General features: G+C 54.5%; 1 protein-coding gene across 4 annotated transcripts in view; it reads right to left on the reverse strand.

The window, feature by feature from the left end:
- Positions 1–594: 594 nt before the first annotated feature.
- Positions 595–17225, reverse strand: part of PTP4A3 (protein tyrosine phosphatase 4A3) — a 52430-nt gene continuing 35799 nt past the window's right edge. For all 4 annotated transcript variants that reach the window (XM_074577937.1, XM_074577940.1, XM_074577938.1 and 1 more), the window contains exons 2-6: positions 14524–15310; positions 12656–12748; positions 7293–7423; positions 6606–6680; positions 595–5639 (exon numbers count right to left, since the gene is read on the reverse strand). In XM_074577937.1, the coding sequence (XP_074434038.1) occupies positions 5522–5639; positions 6606–6680; positions 7293–7423; positions 12656–12748; positions 14524–14628 (522 nt within the window). In that variant the 5' untranslated portion in view covers positions 14629–15310 and the 3' untranslated portion in view covers positions 595–5521. The remainder of the gene's footprint in view (positions 5640–6605; positions 6681–7292; positions 7424–12655; positions 12749–14523; positions 15311–17225) is intronic.

Consider the following 17225-nt stretch of genomic DNA (forward strand, 5'->3'; position numbering starts at 1 on the left):
TGAATGTCTTCAGGGATGGGGCCTCCTCCACCTCTCTGGGCAACCTGTTCCAGTGTCTCACCACCCTCATTGTAAAGAACTTCTTCCTAATGTCTCATCCAAACCTGCCCTGCTCTAGTTTATAACCATTGCCCCTCGTCCTATCGCTACATGCCCTTGCAAACAGCCCCTCCCCAGCTTTCCTGTAGCCCCCTTCAGGTACTGGAAGGGGCTCTAAGGTCTCCCCAGAGCCTTCTCTTCTCCAGGCTGAACAACCCCAACACTCTCAGCCTGTCCTCACAGCAGAGGTGCTCCAGCCCTCGGATCATCTTCGTGGCAGTAGGTCCAACCCTTTCCTGGCCACCTCCATTGTCTGACCCAGGAGCTCCCAGGAAAGGGTAATGGGATGAGAGGAGGAAAATAACCCAGGGAATGGGTGGAGAATGTAGCTGGGACACATTTGGGATGGGACGGGAGTGGGATAAGGTATCCAGCCACCCCACCCCACACCTCCCCATGCATCCCTCCACCATCTCTTGGCCAGAGTTTGGCTCTGCCTTTGCCTCCCCCATCTCAATAACCCCCGCGTTAGCAGCACAGCAGCACACAGGGATGTACAAAACAGTGAACGCTTTTTATTTCGCTGCTGGAGTGAAACCACTGTAATTTCATAAAACTCAAAAAAAAAAAGTGATTATTAAAAGGCATACATTTTTTTTTCCTTTTTACACAAGACATAAGTAAACAGACAAGTTTCTTTTTTAAAAAGGTTATAAAGTGTCAAGATCCTATACCTCATCTGCATATTCAAAGTGATGCCGTCTGATACAAAAAGCATTGGGTATAATAATTTAGCTATGGCTCAGACCAAAAAAAAAACAAAAACAAAAACAAAAACCCAAAACAAAAAAAAAAAGTCATCTGGGCTTAATCTACATACTACTACGACTGCCCACGGAGTTAAAAAGGAAAATATGCAGTTCTTTGCCGCACAGAAAGAAACAGCAGGGAAGTCGAGAGTTCATTGGGAGATGGTGGTCTGAAGGGAAGGCGAGCGCGGCGAAACAACCAGGAATGTCTGGAGGAGCCTGTGAGAGGGAGCGCAGCCGGCCCGTCACCCCCTGCGGCGTAAAGAAACCAGCCACATTCTTCTCCCACCAGACAGCATCCCATCCAAATCCACCCGCCCAACTGCACCTACCCGGCCCGCTGGAAGCAAATGAGATATAAGACCCTGGAAAATGCGTGGAAGTCACGAATCTCCCTGTGTGCTTTCCCACTGGGACTACTAAAAAACAAACAAACCCAATGAAAAAAAAAAAAAAAGAAAAAAAAGAAAACGACTCGTTCTATTGTAGATAGAGCAAGACTCTCTGCTTCCTCGGGAAATCTGTTACTCATAAACCTCCTCATACGAAACTCTCAGCCCAAGCACCACAGTGTCAGCCTTATTGCAAGACTCATAATATGAATTTACAAATGCGAAGTCTTTAAATACGTGTCACCAGACCTTTCTGAAATAAAGAGCTGGCCATTTGCAACGGCCGTGTTGCCTTCCTTCCCACCGCTGCCCCCACCACGCGCTCCATCTGACTGGCAAACCTGGAGAACTTGGCAAACAAGGGACACACCAGCCTCTGAACCAAAATGCAGATGAGGGCACGTGTGTGCCACCGGTGAGAGGACACAGCTACAAATTCCTGCTCAGATTTATTCCCCCACAGAATCATGGAATGGTTCGGGTTGGAAGGGACCTTAAAGATCATCTAGTTCTAACCCCCCTGCCATGGGCAGGGACACCGCCCACTAGACCAGGCTGCTCAAAGCCCCATCCAACCCACGTCAGGTTCAGCCATGAGATTCCTGGGCAAAGCCCACAAGCTCTTGGTTTGATGGTTAGGGCATCTCTGCTTCACCATCCCTTGGGTCTCCAAAGCTCTTGCTACCAGTTTGGAGCCCTGACCCTGCAAACTATGGAAAGATGACAGGTTTCCATGGAGGAGTAAAGGAGGTGGATAGAGGTGAGGAGGTATAAAACCCAGTTTATGCCTTTGCTCCTGTAGATAAGGACAGGATAAGGTGGTTGCTTTGTAGCCAAAGCCATGGGGGTATCTGCTCCCTATGACATCTGCCAAGATCCAATGGAGACAACTGAAGCAGTAACAGAATAGGCAAATACGTCAGATTTTTAAGGCTCTCCTTTCAACATCTTGGCATCCGAAGTGAAAAGAGGATTAGCGTAGGAGAGACCCCAAAACCAGCCCAAACCATGAGGCCGTTCCTGCTTAGGCCTTGCTCTGGTGCTATATGTCTACTGAGCTCCAACCTTCCCTCTTCCCCAGCTGTCCCAAGATTTTTGTGAGGGAACTGGGCTCTTTGAGATTCCTAGCCCCAGTTGGAAGACCCCTCAATTTCCCCAGCTTGTTACGTTTGTGTAACCCCCTCTAGGCTGAACCACCGAGGAGCTGGTACCTCAGAGGAAGGAGCCCAAGTCCATATCAGAAAATTCCCAAATGTTTGGCAGTCCAACTCAGAGAAACCTTGGATCGTGTTCAAGCCCTCCATGCAATGACAGCAGCTCCTGGGCTGCCGAGGTGTCCTGTCCATGGAGTGGCACATGGGAGGTGACAGCAAGTTCCAGGACAGGGAGGTGACACCCATTAAAAAAAGGAAAAAGAAAAAAATTAGGACAATTAAAGCAGCATGGTTTTGGGTTTGTTTCTTTTTTTTTTGCAGTGACTCACAAAACTGAAGAGTATCAAGATGCTGCTCTGCCAGCCAGAGGCGCTCAGGATTTGGCCACATGGATTGTACCAGATCAAGGACTGCGCTTACTTTAGAAGCTCTCTGTTTTTAAGGTGGATGGGTTGATGCTACATAAAGCGAAGGAGCACTGCAGAGCCTGCCTGCCCCTGTTTTCCCCCCAGACAAGCCCACCAAGCTGAGATCTGAGCGTACTCTCATCAGGGCTCGGCACCGAGCGCTTCCGCCATCAAACCCTGCATGGAGAAGGTGAAGAGTTCCTTTTGGCCAAAGGAGGCTGAATTCAAGCCCCTCTGTCCCCATCCCAACCTGACCCCAACTCAAAAGCATCGTGGCTGAAGCCCTGGACCGCTTGCCCTGGGCAATCTGCCATGCGATGCTCCCATGACCGTGGGCGAGGAAACCATTTCTCCTCCTCTTGCCAGGGCAGAAACATCTCCAAGCCTCCAAAGCAACAGTTCCCACCACTTTATCCTGAACTCTTCGCAAGACATGGCACAGCCTGTTGTGACTGGGGAGCACATGGGGGCGCGAGGTCTCCTGGCTAAGAGGGATTGAGGCTGTCCCCATCGCAATGCCAAGCCACCTCCTATTGCCCCTGGGGACGAAGCAGCACCTATTTTAGCAGCAAGAGGACACACCTGGGCAGGAAGGGGATGGTGACCCATCCAGTGGGACTGCTGTAATACAGGATCAGGCCTTTTTATCAGCCCAATTTCTCAACCTTCCCAACCAACACAGACCCTTCAACCGTTGCCACCTTCCCCAGGAGACATAGGAATCAACAGCTTGGAATGGGGCAGGAGAAACTCCAGAGACTGAGGGCTGTCCCACAATGTGGAGGTTTGGACAGGCCCGAGGTGTGCCGTATGACAGCTCTGGGGCCATGTGTGGAAGGTCTCCACCTCGCTCAGCACCACAACCCGTCCCATGGGATGGCCATCCCTGCCATGCAACCCGTGGCTCCCATCTGGAGAGGAGCGCGTTGGAAACACCTCCAAGCTCCTCCTCTGCCTGTGTGGTGGTTGAAGCTGTCCCCTACCCTTCTGCAGGTACCAAAGGTGTCCAACCAGCCTTCCTCACTGCTTATGCCAAAAGATGAACCCTCTGAAGCAAATGCCTCTGGATAGTCTATGTTTTGAAAGGCACACAAACCTTTGGAGATACACAACACAGGGCACTGAAGGCATCTCAAGCTGGGCAGCCTACAACCACAAGATGCTGGATGACTAGCCCTCCTTGCCCCAACAGCTGAGACCCTCTGCAGCTGAGGGGATGAGCAGCAGCAAGTCCAAAGGATACCCGGAGCATCCCTTGGACCACACGTACGCCCTGGTGACAGTGGATGGCAGCCAGCTGTGACTTGGTGCCGGGGATCGGTCTGGGGGGGCCATGGGTCACCTCCCGGGCTCCACTGGGCAGCGACGGGAGAAAGAAAGGCCAGAGGACATGCGGAAGACAAACAGGTTTGGTTTCTTTTTAAGTTTTGTTTTTTTTCCTTTAATTAGCAAATTTCTTCTTATCCTCGTCAAAAGAAAAAAACCACCCCCATATCCCCTGCGTGCCCACTGCTCCAGCTGCTGCAAGCGTTCAAAGGCAGAAAGTTGAGAGATGTTTAATGTCCTGGCTCAGGGGCAGCTCTGAGTCCACCCCACCAGGGCACACGCCGGGCGATGGGGGGGCCGGGGGCCGGGGGGGGGGTTGGGGTGCCAGGCGCCGCGTTACAGATGTGGGAAAGGCAGGTGCCAAATTTGGTGACATGCTCTTGCCAGGAGCATCCAAAATCCCCCAGAAAAGCTGCAGCCCAGCCCCTTGGCCAGCAAACGCAACGCTGGAGGACATGGATGTGCCCCGAGATGCGTGTTGCGTCCCCAGGGCACCGCAGCCAGCGTTAGGGTTTGCACCACGGCTCGGTGATGGGGACATGACGGGAAGGAACCCACCACCCTGTGCATTGAATTTGGAAGCTATAAATAAGAGTACCCCACAATTTGGGGGACCCAGTGCTGCCCCTGCACCCCGGCAAAGCCCCACCACGGTCCCCGAGTTTCCCAGCGCCCCTGCCTTCGCTGCAGTGAGCCCCCAACGAGCCCCATCTGCAGCACCCCAGCCGGCATCAAGGCAACGGGGAGATGGTGACGTGGGAGAGGAGCCAGGAGAAAGGGAATGGCGCTGGGGAGTATTAGCTCAGCCCTTCCCGTGGCCACAGGGCCAGCACCAAGCTGCAAGCCCCCTTCACCTCCCCCTGCCATCACCATCTTCCCCCCCGCCTCGAGGCCACTGCACCATCCCCACCTCCGTCCCCGTTGCTGCAGCCCTTATTCATACGGAAGAGGTGGGAAAGGGTTTTCCTGGGGCGTGCTCCGGCCCTCCTGCTCCCCCCATCCCTTCTCAGCTGGCACAGCCCTGCCTGCATCACCCCAAACCAGGCACCCTCCACCCATCCCTCTCAGTGCAACGGGAGGGGAAGGGGAGGAGGAGGAAGGCGATGAAGAACCCATCACGTGAGCTCACTGCCTGCTAACGCCGAGAGTCAAAGGGCAGCGCTGCCTTCCCTCCTCGGTAGCTGGAGAGAGCAGCCTTTTTTCAGGTGTCTGGCAAGACGACGGTGCTGTGGGTGCTGGAAGATGGTGGTGGTGCTCCATGTCCCCCCCAGCCCCAGCCCCGGCAGTGGGGCGGCGTGTGGGGTGCCCGGGGCTGGGCAGGGGGGTGAGGGGGTGGGATGCGTGCGAGTGCCCGGGTGTCTGTGTGCACAGATTTTGGCAAGAGGTCATTGAGGTTACATGATGCAGCATTTGTTCTTGTGGTTATGAGGGTCCTTAAATCGGAGTCTTTGCTTTGGTCGGTATTTTTCCAAGTACGTCAGCTGCTTGCTGTTGATGGCTCCTCTGCGCTTCCTGCCGGGATAGAGAAGGGTTGGAATAGTCAGTGGTGTGGCAGGAGAAGACACCCTCCCCCACCCCTGTTGGGGAGCTGAACCCCCCTGCCTGGAGCAGGAAGGGATTTTGGAGGCTGCAGCCTTGTGCATCCCCCAGGAATGGAGACGAGCACCGACTCCAGCAGCTTTTCTCCCTCAACCTCCTTACGAGTCTTAGGACACAGAGAGCCAGGGAAGAAATACGTGGGGAGGCTGCCCAAAGTGGGGTGCCTGCCAAAAGCCCCGCAAGGATGCTCCCGGCTGCCACCTCAGCCTCCCGCAGCCCTGATGCAAAAGCTCAGGGGGCTCGATGCTGGCCCCCCCTTTCCCAAAAGAAGAGAAAAGCAACCCCAGCGCCCTGAAAAAACCCTGCGACATGCCAGATCTCTCCATTCCTTTGGAGAATCACATAGAATTGTAGAATGGTTTAGGCTGGAAAGGACCTTAAAGATCATCCAGTTCCAGCCCCGCTGCTGTGGGGGAGGTACGCTCCATGAGGGGAGACCTTATCACTCTCTGCAACTACCTGAAAGGAGGTTGGAGCGAGGTGGGGGTCGGTCTCTTCTCCCAAGTAACAGGCGACAGGACAAGAGGAAACAGCCTCTCAAGTTGCACCAGGGGAGGTTTAAACTGGATATTAGGAAAAATTTCTTCACCGAAAGGGTTATCAAACTTTGGAACAGGCTGCCCAGGGAAGTGGCTGAGTCACCATCCCTGGAGGTATTTAAAAGACGTGTAGATGTACCACTGAGGCACATGGTTTAGTGATGTTTTTTGTCAGTGTTAGGTTCATGGTTGGACTTCATGATCTGAAAGGTCCCTTCCAACCTACACAACTCTCTGATTCTGTGACATCTCCCACTAGACCAGGTTGCTCAAAGCCCCATCCAGCCTGGTCCTGAAGGGCTGCTCTCTCCCCCCAGTGCCAAAACGCCGCTCGACTTACTGTCGGATGAACTGGATGGCGTCTTCGTACTTCATCCCGCTCTCGATCAAGGCCAGCGCGACGAGGACGGGAGCGCTGAAAGGCAATGGCAGTGGCATGGTCAGTCCCCAGCCACGCAGCCCAGGGGCTGACATCCCGCCCCGGGGCGGGGGGACAACACTGCGGGGCTGGTGTGGTGGCATTGCGGGCAGTCGCCAGTGCTGGCTTTTAGTTTGTGATTTCTTGCCATTTGGCTGCAAGCGCTGCCCCAGGGAGCGGCTGATTTTGGGGGCAAAACCCTCAGGATGGGTCTGGCTGCTGTTTTGCTGCTCTTCTAATGAGCATGAGGATTTTGGAGGCAAATCTATCGGAAAACGGGATGTAAATACACACGCAAAACCTGACCTGCAGCGGGGGGAGCAGTATAATGCAGCAGCTCTCAAAAAGCATCATCTCCTGGTTTTAGTAGGAGGCATTTTGCAGTATTTCCACCATGAGCTCTTAGCAAAAGGAAAACAACCGCCGGGCACTAGCAGGAGAGCACCCATCACCCCGTGTCCAGCATTTGCCCATGAGAAGTGCAAGGAGGAGCTTGGGCAGCAGCTCCCCCATCAAAGGTCTCTGCTGCACGCAAAATCCCAGTGAAAGGGGGAGCGGGGCAGGAGGAGAGCAGGCGTGGGGCAGGCGGTGTGCCGGGCTCTGACTTACCGCCCCAGGCCGGCCACGCAGTGCACGGCCACGCAGCAGCCGGGGTCTTCGCAGAACTTGGTCTTCAACAAGTTGAGCCAATCTTCCACTATCTTGCTGGGAGGAGGCGCTCCATCATCAAACGGCCAATCCTGCAAGGTAGGGGCGGGGGAAGAAAGAAACACTGTCAGACCCTGGGGAAAAACGCAGGGGATTGCTTTTTACGCTGGGCGATGGTGTTTGGGTCCTCGGCAGCGGGGAAGCGGATGTGTGTGCCAGGAACCGGGCTCGCAGAGCAGCTCTGCGGGGACATAGCAGGTTTTACAACACTTTCCGGCAAGCAGAAATCCCCCGGCCACTTTGACTCAGGGTTTGCAGCCATATGAGTCTAGGTCTGAGGTCGTCCCATTTCCTATGGACGGGTTCAACCTTCAGGAGCACCTACAGGACCTGCAACACGGTCCCCATGTCCTCCTGCCTCTGGAGAGCAGGGTGGCCATCACCTGCCTGCTCCCCATTCGGGGAGCTGCAACTCCTGTCCTTCCCCCCAGCAGCTCCTGTCTAAACCCAGAGCTTGGAAGAGCAAAGCCACTTTGTGGGAAGTGTATGAGGACAGGCTGAGAGAGTTGGGGTTGTTCAGCCGGGAGAAGAGAAGGTTCCGGGGAGATCTTAGAGCCCCTTCCAGTAGCTAAAGGGGGCCTACATGAAGGATGGGGAGGGACTCTTTATCAGGGAGTATTATGATAGGACACAGGGTAATGGCCTCAAACTGAAAGAGGGGAGATTTAGATTGGATATCAGGAAGAAATTCGTTACTCTAGAGGGTGGTGAGGCACTGGCCCAGGTTGCCCAGAGAAGCTGTGTCTGCCCCATCCCTGGAGGTGTTCAAGGCCAGGCTGGATGGGGTTTGGAGCAACCTGGTCTAGTGGGAGGTGTCCCTGCCCAGGGCAGGGGGTTGGAACTAGATCATCTTTAATGTCCCTTCCAACCCGAACCATTCTGTGACTCTGTGATTAAGTTTGAGCAAAGGTGGCTTGGAGATGGATGAAACATGAGGGCCTGATGCGGTGCCAAAATTCACCTTGCTGCAACACATGGAGGGGAAGGTGAAGACATGAGTCCTGAAAGGATGCTCTGGAGACCCCCTAACACAGCCCTGGAGAGCCAAAGGGAAGGACTATTTAAACAGAAACCTTCAGGAAAGGCTGTTAAGAGACAAAAAACCAAAACCCCTTTTTCTGAGCTTCATCCTGAAGCTTCAGGGACTGAACATCAGAGCTCGGTGATGAAATGAGTAGAACGAGTGCTGCATTAAGCTTGTCCTGCCCCTGGGCTCTGCTGCTGGGGAAAAGTGTCCCCCAACCTTGCAACTGCTGCAGCATTTTGGGAAAGGGCCACTTTCTCCCCATAGAATCATAGGGTTGTAAGGGACCTCTGGAGATCATCTAGTCCAACCCCCTGCCAGAGCAGGGTCACCCAGAGCAGGTTGCACAGGAACGCGTCCAGGCGGGTTTGGAATGTCTCCAGAGAAGGAGACTCCACCACCTCTCTGGGCAGCCTGTGCCAGGGCTCTGCCACCCTCAAAGGAAAGAAGTTCCTCCTCATGTTTAGGCAGAACTTCCTATGTTCAAGTTTGTGCCCATTACCTCTTGTCCTGTTGCTGGGCACCACTGAAAAGAGCCTGGCCCCATCCTCCTGACACCCATCCTTTATTTATAAGTGTTGATAAGGTCCCCCCTCAGGATTCTCTTTTCCAGACTGAAGAAACCCAAATCCCTCAGCCTTTCTTCATAAGAGAGGTGTTCCAGTCCCCTCCTCATCTTCATAGTACTTTGCTGCACCCTCTCCAGCAGTTCTCTGTCCCTCTTGAACTGGAGAGCCCAGAACTGGACACAGCACTCCAGATGTGGCCTCACCAAGGCAGAGTAGAGGGGGAGGATGACCTCCCTCCACCTGCTGGCCACACTCTTCTTGATGCACCCTAGGATGCCATTGTCCTTCTTGTCCACAAGGGCACATTGCTGGCTCATGGTCATCCTGTTGTCCACCAGGACTCCCAGGTCTCTTTCAGCTGAGCTGCTCTCCAGCAGGTCAGCCCCCAACCTGTACTGGTGTGTGGGGTTATTCCTCCCCAGGTGCAGCACCCTACACTTGCCCTTGTTGAATTTCATAAGCACTGACATCCAGTTAAGACTCCACGTCTCTCCCAAAATGGGGATTTCTCTCCCAAAATGGATTTGGCAGGAGGAGTGCAGCAGTGGGAGAGAGGGATGAGCAGGGGAGCATCGCTTAGAGAGGATGGGACATGGTGTAGACCATGCAGATGTAGCTGTGGTGCTGAGGGACATGCCTTAGTGGTGACTTGGCAGTGCTGGGTTAATGGTTGGACTCGATGATCTTAAAGGTCTCTTCCAACCAGAACAATTCTATAATTCTATGGTGAGCCCTCAGCAGGTGGGAATCACGGGGCTGTAATCCTCGTCTTTGAGGAGTGAGTCACTAAGCTGCTGCGCTGAAGTCATCTTTGGTGTAAGATGGCAAAAGAAGCTGATAAGTGTCACTTCAGGGCTTGAACAGGTGATGTGATTTCAGCCGGGCTTTGCTAGGAAAGGAGCATGCTGGGCATCAGGGTGTCCTTATGCTTGAGCCAGCCCACCCTGCAAAACCTGTTGCCCGTCCTGCAAGACCATCTCTCTCCTCCCCGCGGTGCTCAGAAAGCACCACTTTGGCCATGAGTGCATGTCACCGGGCTCGCACTGGGGATGACCCACCATACCACAAAATCATTGAATCATAGCATGGTTTGAGGTGGAAGGAACCTTCAAATATCATCTAGTCCAAACCCCCTGCCATGGGCAGGGACATCTTTCACAACACCAAGTGGCTTAAAGTCCCATCCAACGTGACCTGGAACCCTTCTAATGATGGAGTATCTACAACTTCTCTGAGCAGCCTGTTCCAGTGTCTCACCACCCTCACCATAAAAATTTTCTTCCTTATGTCTGATCTAAACCCGCCCTCTTATAATTTGAAACTGTTGTCCCTTGTTCTGTCACTACAGGCACTGATAAAAAGTCTTTCTCCGTCTTTCTCATAAGCCTCCTTTCTATATTGAAAGAACACAAGAAGGTCTCCCTGGAGCCTTCTCTTTTCCAGGCTGAACAACCCCAGCTCCCTCAGCCTGTCCTCACAGCAGAGGGGCTCCAGCCCTCTGATCGTCTTTGTGGCCTCCTCTGGACCCACTCCAACAGGTCCGTGTCCTTCTGATACTGGGGGCCCCAGAGCTGGAGGCAGCACTGCAGGGGGGTCCCACCAGAGCGAAGCAGAGGGGCAGAATCCCCTCCCTCGCCCTGCTGGCCATGCTGCTTTTGATGCAGCCCAGGATACAGTTGGCTTTCTGAGCTGCGAGCCCTTTCTGGGGCTCATGTCCCATTTTCCATCCCCCAGTATCCCCATGTCCTTCTTGGCTGGGCTGCTCTCAATCCCTCCATCCCCAGCCTGTGCTGATACCAGGGGTTGCCCTGACCCAGGTGCAGGACCTTGCACCTCACCTTGTTGATCCTCATGAGGTTCGCATGGGCCAAGTCCTCAAGCCTGTCCAGGTCCCTTTGGATGGCATCCCGTCCCTCTAGGATATCAACCACACCATTCAGCTTGGTGTCACCTGCAAACTTGCAGATGCACTCGATCCCATTGTCTATGTCCCTGATGAAGATACTAAACACTATTGGTATGTCCAATAGAGTATATCCACCCTGCACCATAAACCTTCCTACACTGAAACCCACACAGTGTCAGTTCTCCGGCAGGATTTCTGCCCCACCTCTGACCTCCTGGAAGCGCTACCGAGCAGATGTCCATGGCACAGGACACCTATGTCTGGTACAACTTGGTAACTGCCATCAGCTTTAGAGATTGTGTGTGATTCCCCGTGGCACACAGAGGAGCCGAAAGCAGAGGAGGCGTTACAAAACACCCAGGGAGCGCGTCCAGGATGGCACCACCGTATGTGTGGGCACCGTGGCTGCGGATGCTGGTACCCAGGCACACCACGGCCCGTCAGCCCTCGACCAACCTGTGCCTCTTCTCCAAAGAAAGGGATAGGATATATAGATATAGTCTATATATACATATAGATTTGATAAAAGAGATATCTCTGCATATGTATAGTGATACCTCTATCTGCACAGATGTATCTCTCCATAGATACACACAGGATATAGATAACTCTCTAGATGAGATATACCTTATAGAGTTTCTATATAGTTATCGAAACTTATATACAGTTGTTATATAGTTTCTATACAGTATCTTATATAGTTCCTACACAGTATCTTATATAGTTTCTATATCTAGGATATTGGTATCTCCCTATATAAAACATAACCTACCTACAGATTTCTCTCTCTGTAAGATATGTAGAGAGGTATGTATATCCTAGACATAGACAGACCGGAGGACTCCAGCCAGAAACAGGGTAGGAAGCAGAACTGGGTGTGTAAGCAAGCAGATATGACATCCTACATAGAGATTCTATATGTAGGATACAGCTATCTTTCTCTAGAAGATATGTCCTATAGAGACATAGCATCTGTATCTGGAGAGATCTCCATCTGGAGGATCCATATCTAGAGAGAGACACAGGATCTATATCTACCTATATCCTAGATCCCCTAGCTCTATATATAGGATATATGTTACATAGAGAGAGCTATACAGAGAGGATCTACACACAAAGGACCACCCCAGGAGACACGAGGCGCTTCCAAACCCTTTCCTAAATAATGAGCTGAACTTTCCTCACTTTCCAGCTGGAGCAGAAGTCCCTGGCAGGGCAGTCACGCCTGACATCATCTCCAATTACTTATCAGCCACGACGCAGCCCAGGCAGCTGCCTGCTCTGCCTCCTTGCCTTTTCCTGCTTGCTGCCTGCTCCCTTTCATCCCCCAGAGCTGCTGGAAGAGCAAAAATCTCCCCCCTCTCCACGCTGCCCTCTCCCCGGATAAGATAACGCCGGGGGTAACGGCAACCACGCGCATCTTCCACGTGGGATCAGGCGCTCTCATCCCCTGGATGCTTTTAAAGCCCGAGCGACAGGCAGGGAAGGCAGCTGCCGACTCAAACGTGTGAGTCACAGTTTCGGGTGCGTGGGCAGGGCTTTCTTTTTTTAAAGCACCAGCCCCATCTCAGCCCGGGGAGGCAGGGAGCTCGTCTGCCTCGCCCCGAGGACGAAGCTGGGCTTCAAACTCCGCTCTCGGGCACGTGCGATGCCGCTTCGGTCCATCCGTAAGGCAGGGTGTTCAGCAGGCACCCCAGGGATGGGGGTATCTAAGCAGAGGGGAGATGGGCAGCCTCCCGCGGCACCCACCCTGCCGCCCACCTACCATGACGGTGATGCCGTCCTTCTCCAGGGGGGTCTTGTCGTAGGTCACTTCGCACACTCGCACCACCGTGGTGGCACCGTACTTCTTCAGGTCCTGGGGAGGGATGGAGAAGGAGGGGTCTGAAAAAAACCCTGCCAGTCGCACCCCAGTTAATTCCAACACATCTGAGCCCTGCTACGACCACACAGACCCCTGCAGACCCTAAACCAGTGCCGTGCCCCATCCCTGGACCCTTGAGAAAACCCCCCATGGTCCATCCAGCCTGGGAAGCACAAGGAAACATGAAATCTTTTTAAATCCCTGCAGGTATTTAAAAAGATGGGTAGATTTGGTGCTCAGGAGCATGCTTTAGTGGTGTTTTTGGCAGGGTTAGTTGATGGTTGGACTTGATCCCTTCCAACCTAGACGGTTCTATGATGCTCTGATGAAAGCCCCGTGGCCACGGTAGGATTTTGACCCAGCACCTTCACGGCTCCTTGGAGCCACTGGCACCAATATGGCCGTTGTTTGTTTTTAAGTCCCACCAGTAGGGACTTTACACCCCAGGCAAAGAAACATCCCCGATTCGGGTGCAAATCCCCCAAAGGGGAAATTATTTGTGCCCGATGAGGTTGCAGAGTCGCTGCGGGAATGCAGGGAGGCTGCTGGGGGGTGGTAGCGCATCCCTGCGACCGTGCTCAGCATCTCATAGATTACACAGGGGCTCTTCCTCGACCTCGCTGCCGTATCTTGTCATCATTCCAACGCACTGCAGGCTTGGGCGTCGGACTTGGGCTGTTTCCAGCCCGGCTTATCTCCCGCCGCATGGATTGCCCCCGGATTACGTGCCAGCGTACCGGCCCCGCCGGGCACCGCGTGAGATTGTCCCCCTTTAACGATCTGTCTCCTTCCTTCCCTCGCCAGATCACAGCAAACCCCTGCACACGCAGCAGCTCAGCCAAAAATCTAAGAGGCTGATGGGAAGGGGAATTTCACACCCTTCCCACGGTGCCATCCCCATCGCCTTGTGTGCAGCATGCAGGGTACGGAGTGGCCATCCCCAAACCCCAATCACCTTCCCCTGCAAGTTGGTGGCACTCAAACATATCTTTTCGGGTGTGCATTGGGAGGGTTTCCTTGAGCTCAGAGGATGCCTCTGGTGCCAGCACATCAGACCTCGAGGAGGTTTAGGTCTAAGGCAAAAACGCTTTTCCAGGCTCATGCTCAGCCCCAGGTACCCCCATGAATGCAGTAACATCCCAAAAAAACTCCTTGTAAGCAGAAGACGCTTGTGCCAGCTCACTTGAACCTGCGGGACACCATGTTTCCCCCAGGCACTGGTATAAAGAACAAGTCAAAGCCTTTCGTCCTGTTTCACAGACACATATCCATCAATTCCCCCCCTAAGTCCTGGCTGCTGCCAGTGCTGGAGGCAGTGCTCCCAGGATGGGCACAGTCCTCGGCTCACGCAACACCGAGCCCTCCAGCTCCTTGTGCACCACCCAACGCACCCCGGGCACTGGGAAGACGCTGGGGTATTTAGGATGAAAACTCCTTATTGAGGGGCTGGGAGATTGCGTGCGTCCATGCACATCGCCGCAAAGCCCCGTGACGTGATGTGCAGGCGATGCAACAGGAATGGGGAAGCTCTGCTCCATCTCCGCCATGCCCAAACACCACATCTGGCGTCCTCCAAAACATCCTACCCCAAGAAGCCAGTGGGGAGGGACCCACCACCCAGGGATGCCACCGGAGGCCATGGTACCAAAGGCGATGTCCCGCTGCCTCATCCTACACAGGACTGATCCCTGTTGTATCTCAATGTCAGCTTTTAGCCCCAAAACACACAACTGGGTCCTGGTATCCCCCTTCCAACCTCCCATCCTTACCTCCAAGAAGGTGCTGAGCGTGGCGTTGGTGGGGTTGTGGGTGATGAGGAACCGCATGTTCTTGTAGCAGACCTCCACCGGCGCAGGGCGGTTCATCCGGGCCATGGTGGGATGCGAGGAGGGCGAGGTGGTGTTGATGGTGGTGGGGGAAAAACCCAAGAAAAGCGTGGCGCGGAGGGGAAAACAAAAAAATACCCAACTAACAGCCCCTCTGCACTTCAAAAATAAAAATAAAACAGGGTCGAGAACTCAATATACAGACGTTGTGCAAATAATCCCAGCTTGTGGGAGCGGACCGGCTTCCTCAACACACCGCAAGCCCACCGGGGGAAAAAGCCAGAAAAAATAATATTAATGATAATAATAATAATAATTTTTTTTTTTTTTTTTTTTAAAAATCCCTTTGCTGTAGTGTCGGCGTCCTGGGCGTGTGCGCGACGGCGAGCGGCTGCCGCCTCCCTGGCGCTCTAGAAAGGCCTCTGCATATGGGGGGGGGTGGCGGGAGGGTGACCCCCGTCACGTTACCCCATCGGGGTATGTGGAGTACTTGGGGGGGGCACGGGGGGCCGGGAGCCTACGGGGCGGCGTCGGCGGCGTCCGGCAGCGGTCCCTCGCTGGGGCGATCCATGCACGGGAGCCTTGAATGGTTGAGTCGGAGGGTCGGGATGCTGCGGGAGAGGAGGCGAGGAGGAGGCGGCCGGGCACTGGTTCACGGGGCGGGTTGGCGGGGGCTGCGGGGCTCAGAGCTGCTCCTCAGCACCTCCATAAATCCCAGCGGAGAGCGAGGCTGCAGGGGAAAGAAACGAAAACACGATGGTGAGGGTGTCCTCCTCCCTAGGTTGGCTCCAAGGAAGCCCCTGGACGGTGCTGGGGGGGACACAGGCACCGACGCATCCCGCACGCGCATCCCTGAGCATCCTCATCTTACCCACAGGTTAGAAAGCGAGGCGGTATTTAAAGAAAAAGCCGGAATATGGTCTGAAAAGCTGAAATAGCGCTGGGAAATCAAGAAGGGCAACTCACATTTCCTCCGCAAAAGGGAAAAGCACACGGCAAGGAAGGGGCTTGCTCTCACCCCCCCCAACACCAGCGCCCAGCCCGTGTGTTTAAGCACCCGCGCCACGCGAGCCGATCCCCCCGGCCCCCAGCACCCATCCCTGTCCCCCCACCCCTCACCTTTGCGTCCCCAAAATGCGCGGGGCGGCACGGCGAGTATTTCCACCCCGAATGCAGCGCTCTGCGTGAAACCGGCCGCCGCTGCCCCTAATCGGCCACATGCTCCCGGCGCTGCTGGAGCGGCTGATGGCCACCAAATGCACCTCTAATGCTCTTAGGGCAACTAAGCCGCCCGCAAATGAGCTTTCTCGGGGAAGGAGGGGGGGGGGCGGAGGAGGGGGTGGTGGGCAAGCAAGTTTCACCGGCGCTGGTGATGGATGCGTCCCCCCGCTCGCTCATCCGCACCCCTTCACCGTCAGCGCATCGCTCCCCATGGAGCACCCCGGGCTCGCAACCCGGGGCATCTTTCCCTTCAAGGACGGCGATGGGAAGAATGAAAAAAGAAAATCAATTCCCCGCTGTGGAAATGCCAAAACCTAAGAGAGGATGGGCCTAGGGAGGAGGTGAGGGTGCTTGCCAGCCCCGCTCGGAGCCGAGGGAAACCCGGCGCTTCCCTGGGTATTTACCCGCCAGACTCTTGTTTTGAAGCTGGTCCCTTCCCCGGGTCAGCGGCTGCTTAGCGCCGCGTGGCCAGAGCCTCAAAATAGACCATAAGTACATAAGTAACCCGAGCTGGGCCAGCGTGAACCCCCTCGCCTCTCCTCCCGATACCCCGGCACCCACAAAATTTCACCCTTCGGGTTGTTTGACCCCGATGCGATGTGACAAGGTGAGAGCAGGGAGGAGAGCTGAGCACCGACCAGCTCATCACACCGCCCGGGTGCTGTCGCCAGGCTCCTCCACGCCACAGCATCATTTGCAACCCACCCGCCGGTTCCTGCTTGGCCAGCGGTCCCCGGGAATGAAAAAAAAATCAAAATAGCAAAAAATCTAATAGCAAAGGGGGTAAAAAACAAGCCAGGTGAGGTGGCCGGGGGCAGCGGGGCTGCTCTCCTAAACGCGCCCATTGTGGCTGCTAAAATCCCGCGCTTTCCTGCTGGCAGGGCACTAATGATTTATTGCTGGTAGCCCTGGTGCTGCCCCAGCGCATCCCTGCACCCGTGGCTTCACAGCCGGGATTTTGGAAAGGAGCTTAGAGGGGGCTAAGAGCTGGGAAAGGGCCAAAACTCAAGGGGATTTCGGCACCGAGCCCCCTCCCCCCCCCAGCTCCTCCACAGACCCCCACACGTCCCCTTTTGCCCTGATCCCCTCTGTCAGCCACGTCACATCACTCCTGACTCTTTTTTATTCCCCGCAAAAAACCCTCATAACGCTACCCCAGGGCCAGAAGAGATGGGACGGCGCCAGCGCTGCAGTTGGTGACGGTGACCCGTGGCCGAGCGCGGCTGACCCGCGGGCTCCTTTGGTTAGGGTGCCTTGGGTTTTTTCTTTTTTTTTTTTTTTTTTTTTTTTTTGAGGATGCTGAAGAAAAATTAATCATCCATCTTGCAAGGATGCTCTGTGAAGTTCAAATCCAGCCCGGGCTGTAGGGACGAGCGGGATGTCCCATGGGGGTTTTTTCAGTCCCCATTGAGAAAATCAGATTT

Source organism: Larus michahellis, chromosome 2 (genome assembly GCF_964199755.1).
Source record: "Larus michahellis chromosome 2, bLarMic1.1, whole genome shotgun sequence".
Classification (NCBI taxonomy): domain Eukaryota; kingdom Metazoa; phylum Chordata; class Aves; order Charadriiformes; family Laridae; genus Larus; species Larus michahellis.